Source organism: Lathamus discolor, chromosome 3, assembly GCF_037157495.1.
Source record: "Lathamus discolor isolate bLatDis1 chromosome 3, bLatDis1.hap1, whole genome shotgun sequence".
Classification (NCBI taxonomy): domain Eukaryota; kingdom Metazoa; phylum Chordata; class Aves; order Psittaciformes; family Psittacidae; genus Lathamus; species Lathamus discolor.
Genome location: NC_088886.1, coordinates 17,602,937 through 17,621,108, shown reverse-complemented (window position 1 = coordinate 17,621,108; position 18,172 = coordinate 17,602,937). Strand labels below are relative to the sequence as shown.

The window sequence follows — 18,172 nt, the reverse complement described above, 5'->3', positions numbered from 1 at the left end:
TCCAGGCTGGTGCTTGAATCCAGCCAGAGCCGGAGGAACATGGCATTAATGTCTTTTTAGCCAGAGCACACAAGTTTCTGTGCGTTTACTCCTGTTCCCTTAGTCCTGCCACTTCAGATGGTCTCAAGAGCAAAGGGCCAGTCTCCCTGCCTCCAGCAATGAATGTTGCTTTGAACTCAGCACAACAATGCCTCTGTACCAGCCAGTATCTGTCCCTAGATTGAAGAATTTTAGCCAGAAGGGGCTGAAATCAAGATTAACATGGTCCAAGTTCTGCCAGCTGAGAGCACATCTAGACACAGCTCTGTGCAGGAGGTGCTCCCCACACCTGGCTGGAGGGGTCTGCATCAGGGAGAGCACTGGGTCCAAGACAGGGAGCACACTTGGCTGCTCACAGACCCCCCACCAGCAGCTTCTCTGCACCACCCTTCACCCAGCTGCCCCTGGTACCTTATGGACCCAGCCAGGAGGGGGTTGAAGGCATAGAGCCAGTCGTGCATGTCCTTGTCACTGCTCGCCTGCAGCAGGATGCCACGATGCTCTGTGCACACTGCAAACGTGTTCGGGGTCTGCCAGGAGAGAGCCATGGATGAGTCTCCTGCCTCAGTGAGTGCGTGGAATGGGGCTGGCTCCTGGCGCCCTACCTTGAGCATGGCCTGCTGGTCCTCGCTGTACTCCACCTGGGCCTTGGAGAGATTGAGTATGGCCCTCTCGACCATGTCTTTGTCTGAGTTGTAGATGTAGACATATGGGCGCCGGACCACCACGAAGCGCTTCACCCACCCATTGGTGTGGGGCTCCAGGAAGTGCAAGTAGCCCTTTTTGGAGACGATGGGACTGCAGAAGGGACCAAGGTCAGGGGGGCGCATGGACCAGAAGGAGGTGGCAATGGTAGGGCATGGTCCCCCCTCAACCCCAAGGTATTCCCTTTCCTGGCTGCCTCAGTTGCTCCTACCTGACCCGGATCTCCTGGATGTCAGGCACCAGCAAACGCTGGGGCTCCTTCTCCTCCTCAGGCCGGTGGCCTGGGGACTTCTTCTGCTCTCCTTCTACTGCTGGCTCCAGGTCAGGGCTCTCTGCTCTGGAAGAGACTTGGGGGGGTCTGGGGACGGAGGAAAGGGTAGGATGTAGGAATAGTGACAGCTAGTGAACACCCTTTGACCAGGACCATATCCCAGTGGTACAGCTGCCCTGCTTGAGGGATGGTGGGACATCACCCAGATCTCCTGCCCGCCTTCTTACCTGACGTCGATGGCATTGTAGCGTCCTTCCACCAGTGATGGGCAGGTTGAAGACGGGGTGAGAGTGGTGACCCCAAGAACTGGCATGGATGGGTCTCTCATCAGGGTCACAGACATTTCAGACAGCTGTGGAGGAGTGGAGGTGTGGACTCCATTTTCTGCCTGAAGCTGGGCACAGGCAAAGGACCAGGTGCCTACTCATACAGGGAGAGGCAACATCTCTGGCCGGCAGGGTTCTCCCCTAGCACAGTCCCAAGAGCCACCAGCTCCAGGAACCCCAGCACAGGTGAAGGGAGCGGGGACCCCAGGGCAGGGACCACTCACACCAAGGTGCCCACCTGTCCCTTGCTCAGCCAGTTCCTCTCAGCCACACATCCCTCCCAGCCCCCAGCAGCCCAGTGAGCCCAGGACAATGGCAGTACCTTGCTCTCACTGGCGCTAATGCAGACGTGGCTGTGGCTGTACTCCCTGTTGAAGGTATGTGTGAGCAGGCGCAAGCACTGTGGAGAAAGGAGGAAGATGGTAGGACAGGAGGCACCTTCTTCCACCCTTCTCCTCCTGCTCCTCTTGGGCTTTCTTCTGCCGCAGTCCCCTTGCACCCTATGGGAGCCCCTTCCCAGCTTCATCCCTGTGAGCTGGGAATGCTGCAAGATGGTACCTTCACAGCCAGTTCCTTCTGCCTCTCGCTGGGGCTCTCAGGAGGTGAGGTGCGGTTCTCAGCGGCCCCATCGACAGAGAGCGGGGAGGAGACGCAGGAGGTGCTTCGGGACTCAGAGTCCTCACTGGAGCAAGGGGACAGGGTCTCCAGGCCCAGGCGCTGGGTTGTCTCCAGCTTCTCACGCAGGAGCAGGTAGTGCCTTGTCTTCTCCACCTGGGCAGAGACATCATAGCTCAGAGGTGGCCCCTTCCCCTTCCCCATGGACATCCTTCTGGGGACCATGCGTCCCACACCCCATTACCCTGTTTCTAGACCAGACTCTTACTTCTTGCAGGAGGCTGAGTTTCTCCAGCTCCCACTGATGGTCAAGGATGAGGCTGTCGCTGCGGGGCCGCCAGCCAGCCAGGTTCTCCTCTCCCCGCACATAGGCTACGGAGGTGTCTAGCACACGCCGGCGACGTCTCTGCATGCCTGTGAGGACAGACACATACTGGGGGGACAGACACACAGACCCAACCCCAACCACCGTGCTGTGCCTGCCAGCCTCGTGGTGAACACCCAGGCAGAGACATGGCACCCACCTGGGCTGCCGGCATCTGCCACTCGGCAGAGGCTGAGCTCGTAGACTCCCGTCACACGGTTGCTGTGGTCAAAGGCAGACGAGTCATTACCAGCTCTATCCCATCCCCATGCCCCGGTTATTTCACCCAGGCTGCTGGAATGCCCCAGAAAGGCCCCAGTCCCTGGGTGATGGGTCTCCTCTCCCAGAAAGGCAGGAGCTTCCCAGTACCTTTCAGAAGCCCGCAGGCTGCCGCTGCCAAAAAGGTTGCGGATGGAGCGGGAGGCAGGAAGCTTGGCATCCCGGGAGTAGAAAACCATGCAGAAGTCTTTGGTGATGACGGCAGGCTGAGTGCAGTTCTCCATCTGCAGCAGAGCAGGGGGAAAAGGTGTCATGGTGGCAGGGATGGGGACTGTGTCTTGGAAACCCATCAGGTCTCTCCCACCCCTGGTGCCCAGTGGTTTCCACTCCTGCGGTCCCACCGGGAACCCCAAGCACTAGGTTGCACCCTGTCAGCATTGGTGCAGGGTAAATGAGGGGTTTACACTGGCTGGATCCCAGCAGTAGGGGAAATACCAGACTTTGTTAGCACTACAGCAAAGGTCCTTGCCTCAATGTAGGCAGACAGTGTGATGTAGATTTTCTCCCGGTACGGGGTGACACGATTGAGCAGCAGCGAGTTGTGCATGGAGCTATCCCATGCTGCCTCAAATTGGTAGAAAGTCCTGCAACAACAATAAAATAGCAGAACTGGTAAAACAGTGTCCCCAGAATCCTAGGCAAGCGAGCAAGGAGATGCTATTGTCCCCCGCTGCAGCAAGGCCTGCAAGGACACATGGACATGCACACACCACAGGGACAGATGGGGACAGCCACTCCAGAGAACGCAGGCTCAAGGCAAAGGGGGACAAGGTGTGGCAGGAAGGGGATGTGGCACCCTTGACATGGCCAGTAGGCCGGGGTTCTGGGGAGGAGGGACTGTGGGAGGAGTGGGGGCTCAGCTGGGGTGCAGGCAAGGCAGGGCAGGCTGGGAAGGCAAAGGAGGGAAAAGAAGGGTGCATGCCCCACCGCCATGCTCGGAGTGGGGTCTGCCACACCAGCACACCCAGGCAAGGTCCCCACCATCCAGCACACAGCACACAGCACCTCCCGGCCCCCGCCAGGAGCAGCTGTCGCCATTCAGGTGGCCAGAAGGGAGAGGAGGGAGGATGCTCAGCGCTGTGGTGTCCCCATACCAGCCAAGTTTCCTTCCCCAGGGCTGCCCCGTCTGCCAGCCCTGAGCCCCACCAAGACCCTGGGACCACAGTTTTTTAGCTGGCCCCTGCTGGGCTGTCTCCCCCAGCTCTTGCTCTGCCGTGATCACCAGCCCCATTCCCACCAGGCTGCCTCACTCCCCTCACTTGGTTTTCCACAATTCCCAGGTTGGGGGAAGGAGCAGGGGACACCTGGCCCCACTTGCTCAGTGCCTATGGGGTCCCATAGAGGATGGCAAAGCCACCTAGAGCAAGAGTGGCTACCAGCCTCTTCAGGTCAAGCAGTCAAGAGTGGGGGAAGCAGGAGGCATGGGGGATCCCTGTTTCACCCCCTGCCCTGCTCCTGGGCTGCCTCCTGGGCCAACCCTGGGTTATGGGACACCCACTCCCCAAAGCCACCTGTCGCTGCTGCAGCCCTGGCTCCTGCCCTCAGCATCGTCAGGAAGGAGCAATGTCTCAATGAGGATGCTGCAGCACATCCCTGAAGCAGCACCCAGGTGGCTGAGGGGCTTTTTGAACACGAACCAGGGCAGCCAGAGGGAGCAGGGAGAGGCTCTCAGCTGCAATTGCCCCCATGTAGGAAGAAGAGGGACAGCGACGCTTTCAGAAGGTGCATAAAATACATTTAAAACCCCCACATGAGACAGAGCCAAGGAGAAGGATCACTTTTCAGACACAGGTCACTTGAGAAGGCAGTGCTCCCCAGGGAGGAGGAGAATAGGAGCCTCAGGGGAGGAGGGGAAAGAGCAAAAAGCAAAGGGAGGCAAAGGAGAAAGAGAGAAAAGCAGGTGGGACCAGACCGAGCAGGTGCACGCAAAATACCTAGTGTCATTTCCGAACGAAATGCTATAAGTGGAAGGCGACCCAAGGACAAACACACACACATACACACACAGAAAAACAAAAGGTCAGAAAGCATTGTCTGTACGGGGCTGGCGTTGGAGCAGGACCACAACCATGGAGAGCCCCTCTAGAGGGGACTCACCCTATATCAGCTCTGCTGGCCAAAGGAGTTCCTGCCCAGCCGGATGCTGAATCAGAGCCCAGAAGGAGCTTGGCAAGGTCAGAGGTTTACCTGCATGGGTGAAAACCCTCTGCCACCCACCTTCCTTGCAGTCTGGCAGCTGGGAGCAGCACATGTGCTCAGCATCCCCTTAACCCTGCCCTCGCTGCCATTCCAGGGCAAGGAGCTGCTGCCCAGCGCAGCCCCTCAGAAAGGTGCCCCTCATGGTACCCACACAGCAGGAGATTTCTTGGCCCATCCCTGGTCCACAGGGAGAGCATCACTGTATCGACAGCCCACAGGCAATGCCAATATGACCCCACATCTCCTGAAGTAGAGGGGCTGTATCCATGCTGGATCCGTCCTCCTGCACCCTGGGATACTGAAGGAGGGACAGATCTGCCCCTGGACATCTCCAAGCAGGACCAGCTTCTAGCTGATGAAGGAAGGACAACTTCCCAGGTACAAAGTTATGGAGCCCACCAGGACTCAGGAGACCCCATCCCCTGTCTCCCAGATGCATCTTCATCTCTTTGTCTACCATAGGACCCCCTCCTCTGGGGCCTTGGTGATGCTCCTATCCAGAGGCTGGCAGTAGCATCTGGATCTGTTGTCTCTTGCCCATACACCACATACCCATACACCCATACACCAGGCTCACACTGCAGTCCCAGCTGAAGCCCCCACCATCCTCAGAAGCAGATCCCCACCATTACACAGGGGTACAACAGTCTATGCCACATTAGGATGTGTGTGCACCCACCATTGCACCTACGTACAAACACAACACCACCCATATGCCGCATCTGCACCCGCAAGTCTACTGTGCACCCAGCCATCATCACCAGGTGCCCAGGCAAGGGCTGGAGGTGGCCTGAAGCCCCCACCATGGTCTACACCAGCCCTGCAGCTACTCCTAGTGGTGCTGGGGGCTGAACCTGGGTGGGAGGCAACGGGGAAGCGGCACACTTAGCACCCGATGCCAAAGAGCTGAGAGAGCAGTGAAGTCAAAAAGAAAGAAATAAACCAAAACCCAAATCAGGCGATGGGGACGCAGGCGTGCGAGGGGAGCAGCAGCCAGCGAGAGCGCGGCCCAAACAAACAGCAAAAGGGGCTGGTGAGCAAGAGGTGCCAGGATGGGAGGGAGAAAGGATGGGGCGTGTAGAGGGATGGGGGACTGGATGTCCAAGTGCTGCCTCCAGACGGAGTGAGTGCACCGAGGCGAGGGGAGAGAAAGAAAGAAGGGAGGGTGGAAAAAAAATCAATGGAAACAAATAATACCTAGGCATATCCGAATCAAGAAACTGCCTGTGAAAACACAAAACAATCACATGGTTAGTGTGGGCTCTGATGGGCAGCAGCAGCAGAGAGAAGCAAGGGGGGACCTTGGGGGCTGCCCCCCACAACTCCTCCCTGGGCGCTCGATGCAGGGATGGATGGGTACTAGGGAGGGAGCCATATTGCTCCCTGGTCTCCTGAGAAGCTCCAGGGAACTGAGAAGGCTGGGATGGGGAGGGGAGCTAGGGCTGCTCTGGGCAAAGGAGGCTGCACGGCATAAGGCAGCAAAGCAGGGAGCACAAGCAGCCGGGAAGGAAGGTGAAGCGGGCCCTGGCTCTGCCTGCTGTCCTCCCTTTGCCTGTCCTAGCAGGCTGGCGGGGCTAAGGCATGCACGCCTGCATGCAGGATGGAAGCGGGGAGGGCCCCTCAGCATCCCGCAGGAAGCCGGCTGCCCACTCCTCCCCCTACCTGGCCGTAGACAGGCTCGCAGGACAGGTAACACATGGCATGCATGCTGGCCTGCAGCCGAACTGGGGCTGGCCCTGAGGCACAGACCCCCTGACAGCACAGGCGAGGCAGGCTCTTGCAAATCCTGGGACCAACCAGCCAGGTCAGGAGCTGATATAAAACAGGGCAGCCCCAGGAGCCCACAGGTGCCACAGCCACCCAGCTCCCAGCAGCCCAGCAAAAACCATCACAGCTTTGCCTGTCGAGGCCCTCCTTGCCCAACAGTCCCCAGCTGGCCTTGCTGTTGTCCCCATGGCTGTGCCAAAGTCTCTTGGTCCACCGCTTGCACACATATCTGACCCCATGGTGTGGCTCTGCTGCCCAAGCACTGCATGCCTATCACCCACCATGTCCAGGAGCAGCTCTGGGAGCACTGCATGGTGGCATCTCCTGCCCAGACCCCTATCATCCCAGCCCAAAAACACCCTGTCTTGGGACAGGCCACCTTGATGCAGCAGTGACCCCAAAGAAAACAAGGGGAAAAGTAGTTCCCACTCCCCAGCAGGATGCTCCTACGCTGCAAACCGCCATATGCACAGCCCAGGACCGGCCCCTGCTGCTCCCGGTGATGCCAGTGACCATCCTTGTCTTGTCACAACTACCTGCACACACACATTCTGGCCAGGGACCCCTGCCAGCCTCCTGAGTTTTGCCAGCAGCCTTGGTGCAGAGGAGAGTTCTGCCCTCTGCACCCACTGGTTCCTCACACCACCACAGGACCCAGCCAGAGAGGTCTTAGAGATAAAACCCCTCTGGCCCTGCTGCTCCCACACCCCTGCCAAACCCACAGTGGGAACACTGCCCCCCGGGACAGGCATCGCCAAGGTCACCCAGCCATCCCCAGTGCCCGTGAGGGATGGCTTTCCTGCATCACTCTCGCACAGACAGGGACCTGCCATGGGCACCAAGTGGCCTTTCCTGTGAGTTTGCTGGGGCACGGGACAAATAACCCTTCATGGCAGGTCCTCTCCAGCCACGGGGTTGGTACATCCTCCTGGCAGCAGTACCAACTGGCTCTCTGTGCCAGGCAGTCACAGCCACCAACAGAGAGCAGGATCACCCCCCAAATTCCCTTTCGTGCCAAAGCTTAGTGCAGGGAGGCCTTGGGGAGAAGGAGGGAGAAGTCTGGCAACCCTGAACCCCAAGACCCTCTGCAGCTCCAGAAAAGTCCCCCCCAAGGCAGCAACAGGTCAGTAGGATCCTGCTAAGCCTCCCTGTGTCTCCCCTTCCAGCCCTCACCACAGTGCAGGAAGAACAAGAGAAGTAGCAGCACTCACCGGTCATCCTGGGAGGGGTGGATGTACCCAGAGGAGAGGATGTTGAGGGACAGGATGTTGGGGTCAATGAGAGACTCATCTGCTTCTGGGGTGTTCCGGATCCGACCTACAAGTGCAGCACAGGGATAGAATCATAAAATAGTTAGGGTTGGAAAGGACCTTAAGATCATCCAGTTCCACCCCCCTGCCATGGGCGAGGACACCTCCCACTAAGCCATGTAACCCAAGGCTCTGTCCAGCCTGGCCTTGAACACTGCCAGGGATGGAGCATTCACAGCTTCCCTGGGCAAAACATTCCAGTGCCTCACCACCCTTACACGGTGCATCTCAGGTTACAGGAAGTGGCCCTGTGAGGGTCCCCATGAGGGTCATGGGCAGCCCACCTGTCTGCATCACCCCAGTAACCCCCCCATTACAGACAGCAGGCTCCCAGTGCTTGTCCACTTGGTGCCAGAAGCCCTAATACAGCTCTTGGATGTGATACCCAGGACCAAGGCACCCTGCTCACACTGTGTCCCAGTGTCACCTTCTGGTAGCTTTGCTGCTGCAGGGCAGGAGAGGAGACAAAGCAGGTGCAAAGCTCCACATGGGAACACAGGTGAGAAACAGACCAAGAGGATGCTTGGGATCTCGGTGGGGTGGGGGTTGCTTACCTACAACCAGCTCCCGCACTTCCTTCCAGCGGATGAGGCTGCCTGTTTCATGCACCAAGGTGACAGTGATCCTCCTCTGGATGCCCTGAGACCCACAAGGCCACAGAGAATGTATAGGGGTTAACAAAGCTCCTAGCAGGAGTTAGAGCCAGAACAGCACCTCAGGGATGGAGTACCTGGTGGAGGAGGAAGGTCCCATGGCATGGCATGCCTCCACGGTGGTCCACAACAGCAGGGATGTAGCTGGAAGAGAGGATCATGGCATGACACAGAACCCCATCAGCCTGTGCAGAGATGCCAAGCACTGACCAAATCACTGTGCCGCCTCCCTCTCCTTCCCGCTCCCCTTTTCAGCAGGACTTACTCGCCATTGGCTTCCAGCTCACAGATCTCAAAGAAGACCATCAGGTCATACTTGCACTGGCACGGGCCGGGGCTGGGCCGAGTCATGGTGCTCAGCTTCGTCGCAGGCACTATGGCAAGTTGGAAAGACAGCTTAAAGGGTGATCTTGCTGCTGGCATCTGGAGTGTCTGATGGCAGGCAGGATACAGGCAGAGCAGGCAGGGACCAGGGGAAGACACATAGAGGTGGCAGCAAGGCAGGAGGGAGTGCACAGAGGGGGCAGCCCCATCCCAGGGACCTTGCTGACCCCTTGCTGAGCCATCCAGGGTGGGTAGCCTCCTCCTTGAGATTCCACAGGAGGTAGGAAGGGGGATTTGTATCATCTGGGTGATGCAGGAATGGGCGCCAGGCCTTTAGGTTGCCCCTGGTGGTAGCACATTTTGGCCCACAGTACATTTTGTGGTGACCTGGGGTCCTAACTGGTTCCCTTGGGGAAGGGGACACTGTACCTGGCACAGGGACTATGGGTGGGCAGAGAAGCAGGAGGCCAAATCCCCTACCTGGTTTGGAGAGTGGCATCACACGGGGCAAGTGGCGCCGGGATGGCCTCAGTGGGCTGCAGAGAGAACTGTTTCAGTTAAAGCATCCACAAGGACCCCTGAACCAGCCAACCTCACCTACACCCCAGGGCCACCACCTCCCACCACCTAACCCTCTTCTCCAGGTCCCCAGGAAGCCAGCTGTACCAGGTGCTCTAGTGGCACCAAGCAGCTGGAGCAGCCCAGGGTGCACCCACCTCAGGACATCCTTGCAGAGGGGTGGGAAGGGATGCTGCTGGTAGTGCCCAAAGACTTCAAACACAATAGGCTGGCTCTTGATATATTCAATGAAGGATTTGGTCACCTCCACAGCAATCTAGAAGAGAAAGAACCATCAACAGGTCAGTTCAGCTGGGAAAGGGATGCAGCCAGCAACAGCACTGGGGAATTGGAAGGGTGCAAGCCTGTCAGATCCTCTGCAACCCTCACCCACCCCCTTCCTTGTGGCTCAGTGATGCTCTTCCCACAAAGACCGCTGTTGTGAAATCCCTTTTGGGGTGGCAAGTTTTTGCTCTTTGCCCCACACATCCACTTTGTCTAAGGCTGGCTTAGCTAGGCAGCTCTGACTATGTTCTCTGCGAAGATCCAGCCAACAGCCCTGCAGAGACCATAGCAGCCACAGGGGTGAGGGGATGTGGGCAGGGCAGAGGTACTCACATTTTGGACGTGATAGAAGCCCAGTGGCGGCCCCCGTCCTGTGTTCTTCAAGGGCTCTGTTGAAAAGGCCTCGTCGTGGCGATGGATGAAGCTGCAGAGGGAAGGAAAGAGACTCAGGAGCTGTGGGATAGGGATGTGCTGGAGCAGGGAGGAGAGAGAAGTAAGAGACTAGGACAAGAGTTACCCTCAGTACCTTGGGCTGGCACAGAATCCCCCAGACCTGGTGGGAGCCTCTCCCTGCCTTTCTCCAGAAACCAGAGAAGGTACCAGACAAGTGCATGGGCTCAACCCTCAGCCCTTGGGTTTGCCTCCCACTCCTGAAGGGCTCAGAGGTGGGGGTTCTGGGGCTCCTCTACGTTCATCAGCAGCCCAAGGCAATGACCAGAGCACAGTGGGAGATGTAGGGCTGGAGGTGCACAGGGGACTCACTTGAACTGGCAGAAGATGTCTGCATATTCTGCAGAGATGCTGGAGGCTTGCAAGACTGTCACACGGAATGTGAACATGCTGCCCAGCTTCAAGTGGTCCAGAGCCGTCTCCAGTGGCCCTTCTGACACAGACTTCTCTGGGCTGTCCAGGAGGTCCTCTGGTGTCACTGCAGGGAGGGAAGGGTCCTCAGTAAGTCCTCAGTAAGGTGAGGCATTGCACCCCCCAGCATCTGCCAGCAGCCCTGCGCTAGGGCAATGGGCTTTTGATGCTCAGGTGGGTGGGAGAGGCTGGGTGACAGGAGAGGGGGCTGCTCCCCAGCCACTTGTCAGCACCCCTCACCTGTGCAGGTATTGTTGTTGACCTCATCAGCAGAGGGACCCACGTCGCTGACCTGCCCCTGGCCTTCGACAATGCGCAGCTCCTCCTGGGAGGTCCCCGAGCGAGACATCCCCACAGCTGGGCATGACTCTGACTGGAACTGCACCAGGAATCATGGAATCATAGAATGGTTTAGGTTGGAGGGGACCTTAAAGATCATCCAGTTCCAAACCCCCTGCCAGTGTCAGGGACACCTTCCATTGTGGGGCTAAGGGATGCTGGTGGTGTCTAGGGTGGCTCTCCTCGCACAGTCCATCACTGCCCTGAGCAGCAGGGCGTCTCCAGCCTCCCACCCCACAGCACCTGCCCTAGCACACAGTCAAAAGCAGGGTGATGCCTGGACCTCTAGGAGCCTGCTGGACCCACAGGGGAGTGCTGCCATGGCAGGCAAGGGGTCTGTGGTACCCAGGCACCCACCAAGAGCCAGCTGCCACCATACCTTCTCAAAGTGCTGGTCATCGAAGGATATCTTGGCCGTCCCCGACTGCCGCACGCCGGAGCCATAGTCAGGGGCTTCCTCATCCGCTGGAGGAGGGATGGGGGTGAGCCAGCATGGGGGGTGTGGGGGCCATGAGGGGCACATGTTTGGGGGGGTCCCCTCTCCTACCTGAGATGGCCTGGACCGCCACGCGCAGGAAGCCCTTCACCTCGCCCTTCTCGCTGACGATGGCCACGCGGTGGACCAGGGGCACAGGGTAGAGGAGGTTGCTCAAGTAGACGAAGGCCCTGCCAGTGAGGGGAAGGGGGGAGGGACACACAACACGGGGGGGGAGAGCGGTCACTGCTCCCACCCGTGGGTGCCCAGGCGCAGTGGCATGGCCGGCGCCGGCCGGGATCCCAGGTCACCGCTCACGGCGCAACCGCGGCGCTGCAAAGCAAAACTAAAGAGAAGGCAGCCAGGGCCAGCCGGGAAGGGTCGGGAACGGGCAGCGGGCAGGCAGCGGGCAGCGCGCCGTGGGCAGCACCACGAAGCAGACCGGCCTTGCCTACCTCTCCGGCTGTCACCTCCGTGGCGGGCGGGGAGGGGAGGGGGGCTGCGCTGGTGCCACCGTGAAGCTGGGAGGGAAGAGGACCTTCTCTGTGGTGGAGAGCTGGAGCACTAGGGCAGGAGGTGCTGCGACATGACTTGGGGGCAGCTGCGGAATCACCATGGAGGGGGACAGGGGCAAGGCAGGGAGGGGAAAGGAGGGTGATGAGGGAGGTAGAGACCAGCAGGTGTGAAGGAGAGGAGAGGAGGAGGTCCTGGCCGGCGGCCAGAAGCCTCCAGAGATGAACCTGCTCTGCCTGCAGTGTTGCGGGACTGCTGGTGGCTTTGCCCTGCTGCACGGCATGGCTGGCAGCATCGGTGGCATGTGTCCCCCTGACCCCATCCCTTCTCATGCGTGGCTTCAGGATCCCAGGCTGCCCACCAGCACGTGACAGGCAAGGGGCCACAGGGAGGTTCAACATGATGTGACAGCTGCCCCGTGTTGCTGCTGACAGCTCCTGTCAGGCTGCAGCTCCCTGTTTCTCATGTGTTTTGACTCCTCTTGCTGCCTTCTTCAACCTCCCCACCGGCTGGCTCGCTGTTCGACTGGCTCCTGGCACTCTGGTGATGGCGGCTGCCATGCCCTCAAGTCACCTACACAGTCTTCGGCACCAAGCTCCCTGCTGAGAGGTGCCAACTACTCTTCCCAGCAAAACAGGGTGCAGGGTGCCTGGTACCCTTCCCCAGGGCACCCACCAACATCTTGACAGGCAGTGTCTTCAGGTGCCATGGGGCCAGCCAGGACACTTCTGCTTCTCTGCATCTCCAGGCAGCTGGCAGTGCTTTCTTGCCTTGCAGACATCTTTACAGACATCCAACAGCACCCAAAGGTGGCCCAGTGGGCTCTTGCAGGAGGCCTCAGCCCCACACTTGCATCTCAAGCCTCAAAGTCTTGAGGTTCCCTCTTGCTCTGGTGAATCCCACTGACTATCAACCGCTGCTTGAGGCTTTTTCCACCCAAATCATCTCCAAGGATTCAAGTTGTGAAGCAAACGTGATGCCCCATCACTGTATCCTGCTGGGGCAGTCTCACTCCATGTCTTTGAGGCCACCGGGGACAAGTGGCTGGAGTGGGCCAGGGCTTCCCGTGTTGCCCTGTGGCCATGGGGAGGTCTCAAAAGTGCATGAATCTGGGTGCACCCACCACTCTGAAACAGCAGGGCACCTGGTGTTGAAGCCAGGGAGGTGGAGGGGGGAGGAAAGAGAGGGAGGGAAGAGGGGGAGGGAAGGAGGAGGGGGACACGTGTGTCACTAGAGGAAGGAGGGCAGGGACACTAACCACAAGATTGGTGAGGTGCAAAGATGGCATGCTCAGACCAAAGAAAAGCCTTTCCAAAGGAAGACAAAAGTGAAATAACCCCAATTTTAGCTAAAGCTTTGGAGAGACAGAGCCAGCAGCTAAAAAAAACCAAAACCAAACCAAACCAAATAAACCAAACCAAAAACCTTAAAGGAAAAAAAAAAAAGGAAAGAAAGGGGAAAAAATCAAATACAAGGATCCAATCATAAACCAATCCAAGCACACTTCACAAGAAATGTGGCCGGCGGAGCTGCTGCGTGGGGAGCCAAACCCAGGGCAGACTCAAAAGAAGTCGGAATGCGCCAAGCTCCAGGGAACGTGTCCCCGGCACGGAGCGGGGCTGCTGCCACAGGGCCTTGTTTGGTTTTTTTGAAGTGCCCCCGAGAGTTTTGGGGTTTTTTGATGTGTTGGTCGTTTTGTTTTTTAAAATAAGGGAAAAAGGAAAAAAAAGGGGAAGAACCCAGCTCTTTCGGTCTGAGGCTGCAGGACTCTTATCCCACCTCCGCCCTCTCTGCCTACACTGGTCCCGCTCCTCCCCACCTCGCTGCTCATACTCTGCCTGGCAGTGTTGAGCCTGGCTTTAGCACACCAAGGAAGAGAGCTCCACTGCTCCAGCTCCACCCCAGTTGGAGCAGCCCCAACAGGGAGAGGTTCACTGTCATGAGGCCCTCTTGCTCCTGCATGGGTCAGAGGCTCCAGGACGAGCTCTGGCACACATCACCTTGGGAAAACGTTGGAGCAGAGCTGGCAGCAACCACATCCCATCTTGGGGATAGGCAGATCTAGACTGGATTTGGTAGTTGGTGAGTTTCTCCAGGCCAAGACCGATGGAGCTCATGGGCGTCTCCTGGCCAACAGTATGAAAACTCAAAGCTCTTGTTCTTGGCTGGAGCTGAGGAAGAGTTGGAGCCTGTACCCAGGTCCCCATGGCCTCTCTGAACATCTCCTGTTCCAAATTGGCAGGGATGGTTGCACGCCAAGCATCGCGTACATGCAGTGGGAGAAAACACCTCTTTTCAGAGTCCTCCTCTCCCTCCTGCACCCTGGTCTACCCTTTCATCCATCAGCTTTGTCCTCAACCACCTGGGGACATCCAAGCCTCATGTCTGGGGGAGGGTTCACACTGACCAACTCAGCCAGGATAGCCAAGCTGGTGCCAGAGGCATGCATGGCTTCTAAGTGCCTGTATGTCCCCAGCCAGCAGCACTGCAGGGAGTCACCCTGGGTCAGGTCCACAAAAGTACCCAAGACCAAGACCACCATGTAGCTTCACTGGCTGCTTCAGTGCCAGAGATGCAGCAGAGCTTCCTTTCGTGGGGGCTGCCCAAAGAGGGACCTGCCTAAAGGGTCTCCTGTGGAGCTGACGTTATCTGACTCCTCCTGCTCTCCCCTACCGCTTCAATGCTTGTCACAGCCCTACCTCGGTGGGCAACTTGTTGCTCCACTGTGTGCCCCAGGCTTGGCAGCAATCCTGGACAGCTGGCCACCCACCCCCTGCGCCTCCAGCACGGCCCGGAGGTGGGAGTCATGTCCGAAAGCAGTTCCCTCACGCGAAAGAGCTAGTTCCTTCCCGGCATGCTCTCCTAAAACCTCACCAACCTTCCTACTAAACTGAACAGGGGGGAGCGGTCGTAAAACGGATCCCGGCCATCACACAGTGGGCACTCCGGAAAGATGTCTTCCTCCAGGTCCTCCGCCTCCTCCTCCTCCTCCTCCTCCTGCCCCTGGTGCTGCTCGTCAGCAGGCTCGGTGATGTCGGAGTCGGGGTTCGAGAAGGTAGGGGAGGGGGTGAGATCAGCCATGCGCTCGCTCATGCATGTGTTGAAAAGAGGAGAGCTGTTGCAGCCAGAGATATCTGAACTAAGGTTAGTACAACAAGATAGAAGACAGGTTAACACCAGCTGTTCCAAACAGAGAGAGCAAGAAAAGGAATTTTGGGGTTTTTTTCTAGGTTGTTTTGTTTTTCTCCTGGTTAGGTTTTGGGGTGAGTGGGTTTTTCTGCTTAAAGCAAGGGACGTCAGGAAGACCTGCCCATCCAGTGTGTCTCCAAAAGGAAGCCACCAACCGCCATCAGCTATAAAGGGCGGAGAAAAGAGTGAGCCAAGGAACTGGTGCAAACTGCAGGGATTCCCCTTGCTGGCTTTACAGGCAGCACAGGGACTGCGTGTGGCATGAGGCTTGCTGCCACCCCTGCCGCCAAAGGGAATCTCTCCACGTGCATGCGGCTCAGCCCCCTGCTCCCCCTGCCCTCCAGGGCAGGCCCACTCTCCAGGGTAGCCCATCGTTGTTGCTGGCACGGCACCCTTCCAACCAGCATGCGGGAGGTGCAGTGAGACACGCGGCACATACCAGACAGACAGATGCTCAACACCAACACGTGCTCATGTTCGCAGAGGTCACAACAACACAGGCTCTTGGCCTGCTGGACAGTTGCGGGTCCCCCACCTCCCACTATCAGCAAGCCAAGAGCCCATGTCTCACAGCACTGGGTTAGGGCAGGCAGCAGGAGCATTGTCAGGGCCTTGCAGGTCCCTCAGGGTCCCAGCAGCCAACGAGGAGGAGAGCCATCGCAGACAGTATGGGCCCCGACCACCATTGTGTGGGGACAACACATCCTTCCAGCGCACAGCCCCAGAGAGGTGAATGCTGGTGGTGCTTCCTCCTGCGGGCTGCCTGCAGGTCCCAGCTCTGCTTAACAAGGAGCCGAAGTGCTCACCTGCCCACCAGCCTGAACCAGGGGAAGCGGTCGTAGAAAGGATCTCCGCCGGTCACCACGTTGTCACAGTCGTCAATGACACTGGAAGGCACTTCTGCTGCACGGTCATACATTTCACGCATCAGGTCCAGGCGTTGCCTGCAGGCAGAGGGGAATGCAGTGGGCAGCAGTGAGAAACTGGGCTGAAGCCATCCAAGCCCTCCCTGGTGTGGGCATCATTCACCCACCTCAGCTTCTCCAGGGTCCAGTAATGCGTTGCCCCGTTCTTCTGGTCCTGCACCTCTACGGCCACGATGGTCCGCGGGAATGGCCGCTTCTCCCGATCTTTGGCAGCATCAGGAGGCAGCAGGTCAGGAGGGAGAGGTGAGTACAGCGTGTCCGTGAGGAGAACAAACTGGAACTGGACCTGAAGAGGGGTAGAGGGAGACGGTGAGCCACCTGTGAGGACACCAAGCTCCATGTGCCTCTACTAAGCTCTTCCTCAGCATTTCCCTGGCTGCCCATGCTTGTGGCCTCTGCCATGGATGCTGCAGCAAGCCAGAGAGGAGCCCCAGGCACCCACCTTCTTCTTCAGCTCCACACTGATGGCATTGGCTTCCTTGAGGAAGATGGCATTGCCCCAGAGCAGGTCACGGAGGGAGGTGAATTGGTACCACTTCCACTTCCTAAAGGCCCAGAGGGCCAGCTCAAATTCCCGCTCCGTCCACTGCACTGTGGGGACACAGAGGGACAGTCACCCCACCACTGGGAGGGAGCACATCTGCACAGAGGTGCCCAGGGGACCCACAGTCCACTCTTCTGCAGAAAGCATCAAAACCCTGTGGCGGCACATAGCCCTCACCTTCATCCTCAGGTTCTTCTTCTTCCTCGTTTGCCTCAGGGTAATACCTAGAGTCCATCTGCTTCTGCAAAGCCTCCAATTTGCTCTCATAGTCCTGGGGGAAGCAGGGAGAGGGATGATGCAACCCACAAGGTGTGACCTCCCTCCATGTTGCCACATAGTGCTTCTCCCTCTGCTCCCCGCCCCAAAGGAACGCAACATCCTTCCTCCTCTGGATCCATGTTTACGGGGACAACCCAACCAACCCTTGCAAACATCTTCCATGAATTCAGACATGCCTGAAGAACCTAAGAAGGAGCAAAGTCCTGGCCACCTACCAGCCTTTGCTGCTCAAGAAGGTAGTTTGCCTCCTCCCGCTCCCTCCGGTACTGGTCTTCCAGTTCCTGGAGCCTGGGAGGAATGGAGAAGGAGAGTATGACCAACCTGGAGGTGGACACCCACCTCCTCATTACCACAACCCCTGTGCCCTCACCGCTGCTCCATCTCCTGCTTCATGTCAATGCCCTGCTTCTCCAGCAGCTCTCTTTGGGCGAAAGCCCAGTCTACAGGCTCAGCCGGGGTCTCAGCACACGGGGTCCGCTCCCGCTCCTGCCGAGCCTGCTCAGGGTGGTTGAAGCGGAAGACGTGGCTCTTCCCCATGATGATACGGTTTCCTACAGGGATGCGTGCGGGGAGAAAGGGCATGGGTTTAGTGCCAGGCCCCTGTGAGACAGAGGGAGGTGGGTTAGAGCAGTGCTGGCATGCCAGCTGTGGGGACCCACCTGAGCGCAGGATGCTGGGCTCTGTCACCTTTTTGCCATTCACATAAGTGTCAGCACCTTCACAGGGCTCCAGGGTCACTATTACTGGAGAAACAGCCGGGGGGAAGAGAGGAACAAAAGGTAAGGTGGAAGTAGAGGGGTATATCCTGCATCCCTTGCTCCACAGCTCCTGCAGGCTCAGAAAGGGAAAGCTGCCCCAGCCAGCACCCCAGGCATGAAGTAGGGGGACACCAGGGTACCCACTGGCAGCACTCACACCCCAGGCAACCAACAGGGCTTGGCCAACCTTGTGTTAATCAGAGCAGTCCCAAGGACTAAAAGCAGATGGAGACTGGACATGAGAGGAGATCAGAGCCTCCAGCATGCATCTCCAGCCTCCTCAGGCTTGTCTCCCAAAGCCCTTTCACCCTCAAGCTCCTGCTGGTTTGTGGTGTGGTCTCTGCTCCTTCTCTGCTATGGTCTGCTCTTCTGTCCCACCCTGATCTCCCTGGCTTGCCTTACCATGGCAGTTTCCACATGCCTTGCATGAGCTTCCCTCCCAGCTAGGTCTCACTCTGGAAGTATGGAGAGGCCACTGCTATGCAGGATAGCCCTCCTAGTCTGAGGAGGGCAGGACCCCTGCCTGTGGCCAGGTTCTGGGGACATGCAGAGGGATTGGGGTCTGTGGGGAGGTGGAGCCCCTCCAGACAAGG

At 58.2% G+C, this 18,172-nt stretch overlaps 1 protein-coding gene across 3 annotated transcripts in view; it reads right to left on the bottom strand.

Annotated features, from left to right (window-relative positions):
• Positions 1-18,172, bottom strand: part of KIF1A (kinesin family member 1A) — a 38,529-nt gene that overhangs the window by 476 nt on the left and 19,881 nt on the right. The window contains exons 19-48 of one of the 3 annotated variants that reach the window (XM_065673839.1): positions 17,481-17,564; positions 17,192-17,372; positions 17,037-17,109; positions 16,720-16,813; positions 16,441-16,589; positions 16,106-16,284; positions 15,879-16,016; positions 14,762-14,998; positions 11,443-11,561; positions 11,275-11,360; positions 10,797-10,935; positions 10,458-10,623; positions 10,029-10,119; positions 9,569-9,687; positions 9,333-9,388; positions 8,794-8,902; positions 8,606-8,672; positions 8,430-8,514; positions 7,777-7,882; positions 5,996-6,022; positions 3,069-3,183; positions 2,690-2,823; positions 2,481-2,542; positions 2,225-2,370; positions 1,900-2,112; positions 1,664-1,741; positions 1,243-1,367; positions 956-1,102; positions 645-837; positions 451-569 (exon numbers count right to left, since the gene is read on the bottom strand). In XM_065673839.1, coding sequence (XP_065529911.1) covers positions 451-569; positions 645-837; positions 956-1,102; positions 1,243-1,367; positions 1,664-1,741; positions 1,900-2,112; positions 2,225-2,370; positions 2,481-2,542; positions 2,690-2,823; positions 3,069-3,183; positions 5,996-6,022; positions 7,777-7,882; positions 8,430-8,514; positions 8,606-8,672; positions 8,794-8,902; positions 9,333-9,388; positions 9,569-9,687; positions 10,029-10,119; positions 10,458-10,623; positions 10,797-10,935; positions 11,275-11,360; positions 11,443-11,561; positions 14,762-14,998; positions 15,879-16,016; positions 16,106-16,284; positions 16,441-16,589; positions 16,720-16,813; positions 17,037-17,109; positions 17,192-17,372; positions 17,481-17,564 — 3,637 coding nt within the window. The remainder of the gene's footprint in view (positions 1-450; positions 570-644; positions 838-955; positions 1,103-1,242; positions 1,368-1,663; positions 1,742-1,899; positions 2,113-2,224; positions 2,371-2,480; positions 2,543-2,689; positions 2,824-3,068; positions 3,184-5,995; positions 6,023-7,776; positions 7,883-8,429; positions 8,515-8,605; positions 8,673-8,793; positions 8,903-9,332; positions 9,389-9,568; positions 9,688-10,028; positions 10,120-10,457; positions 10,624-10,796; positions 10,936-11,274; positions 11,361-11,442; positions 11,562-14,761; positions 14,999-15,878; positions 16,017-16,105; positions 16,285-16,440; positions 16,590-16,719; positions 16,814-17,036; positions 17,110-17,191; positions 17,373-17,480; positions 17,565-18,172) is intronic. The other 2 variants (XM_065673837.1, XM_065673838.1) reach the window with 2 other exon arrangements.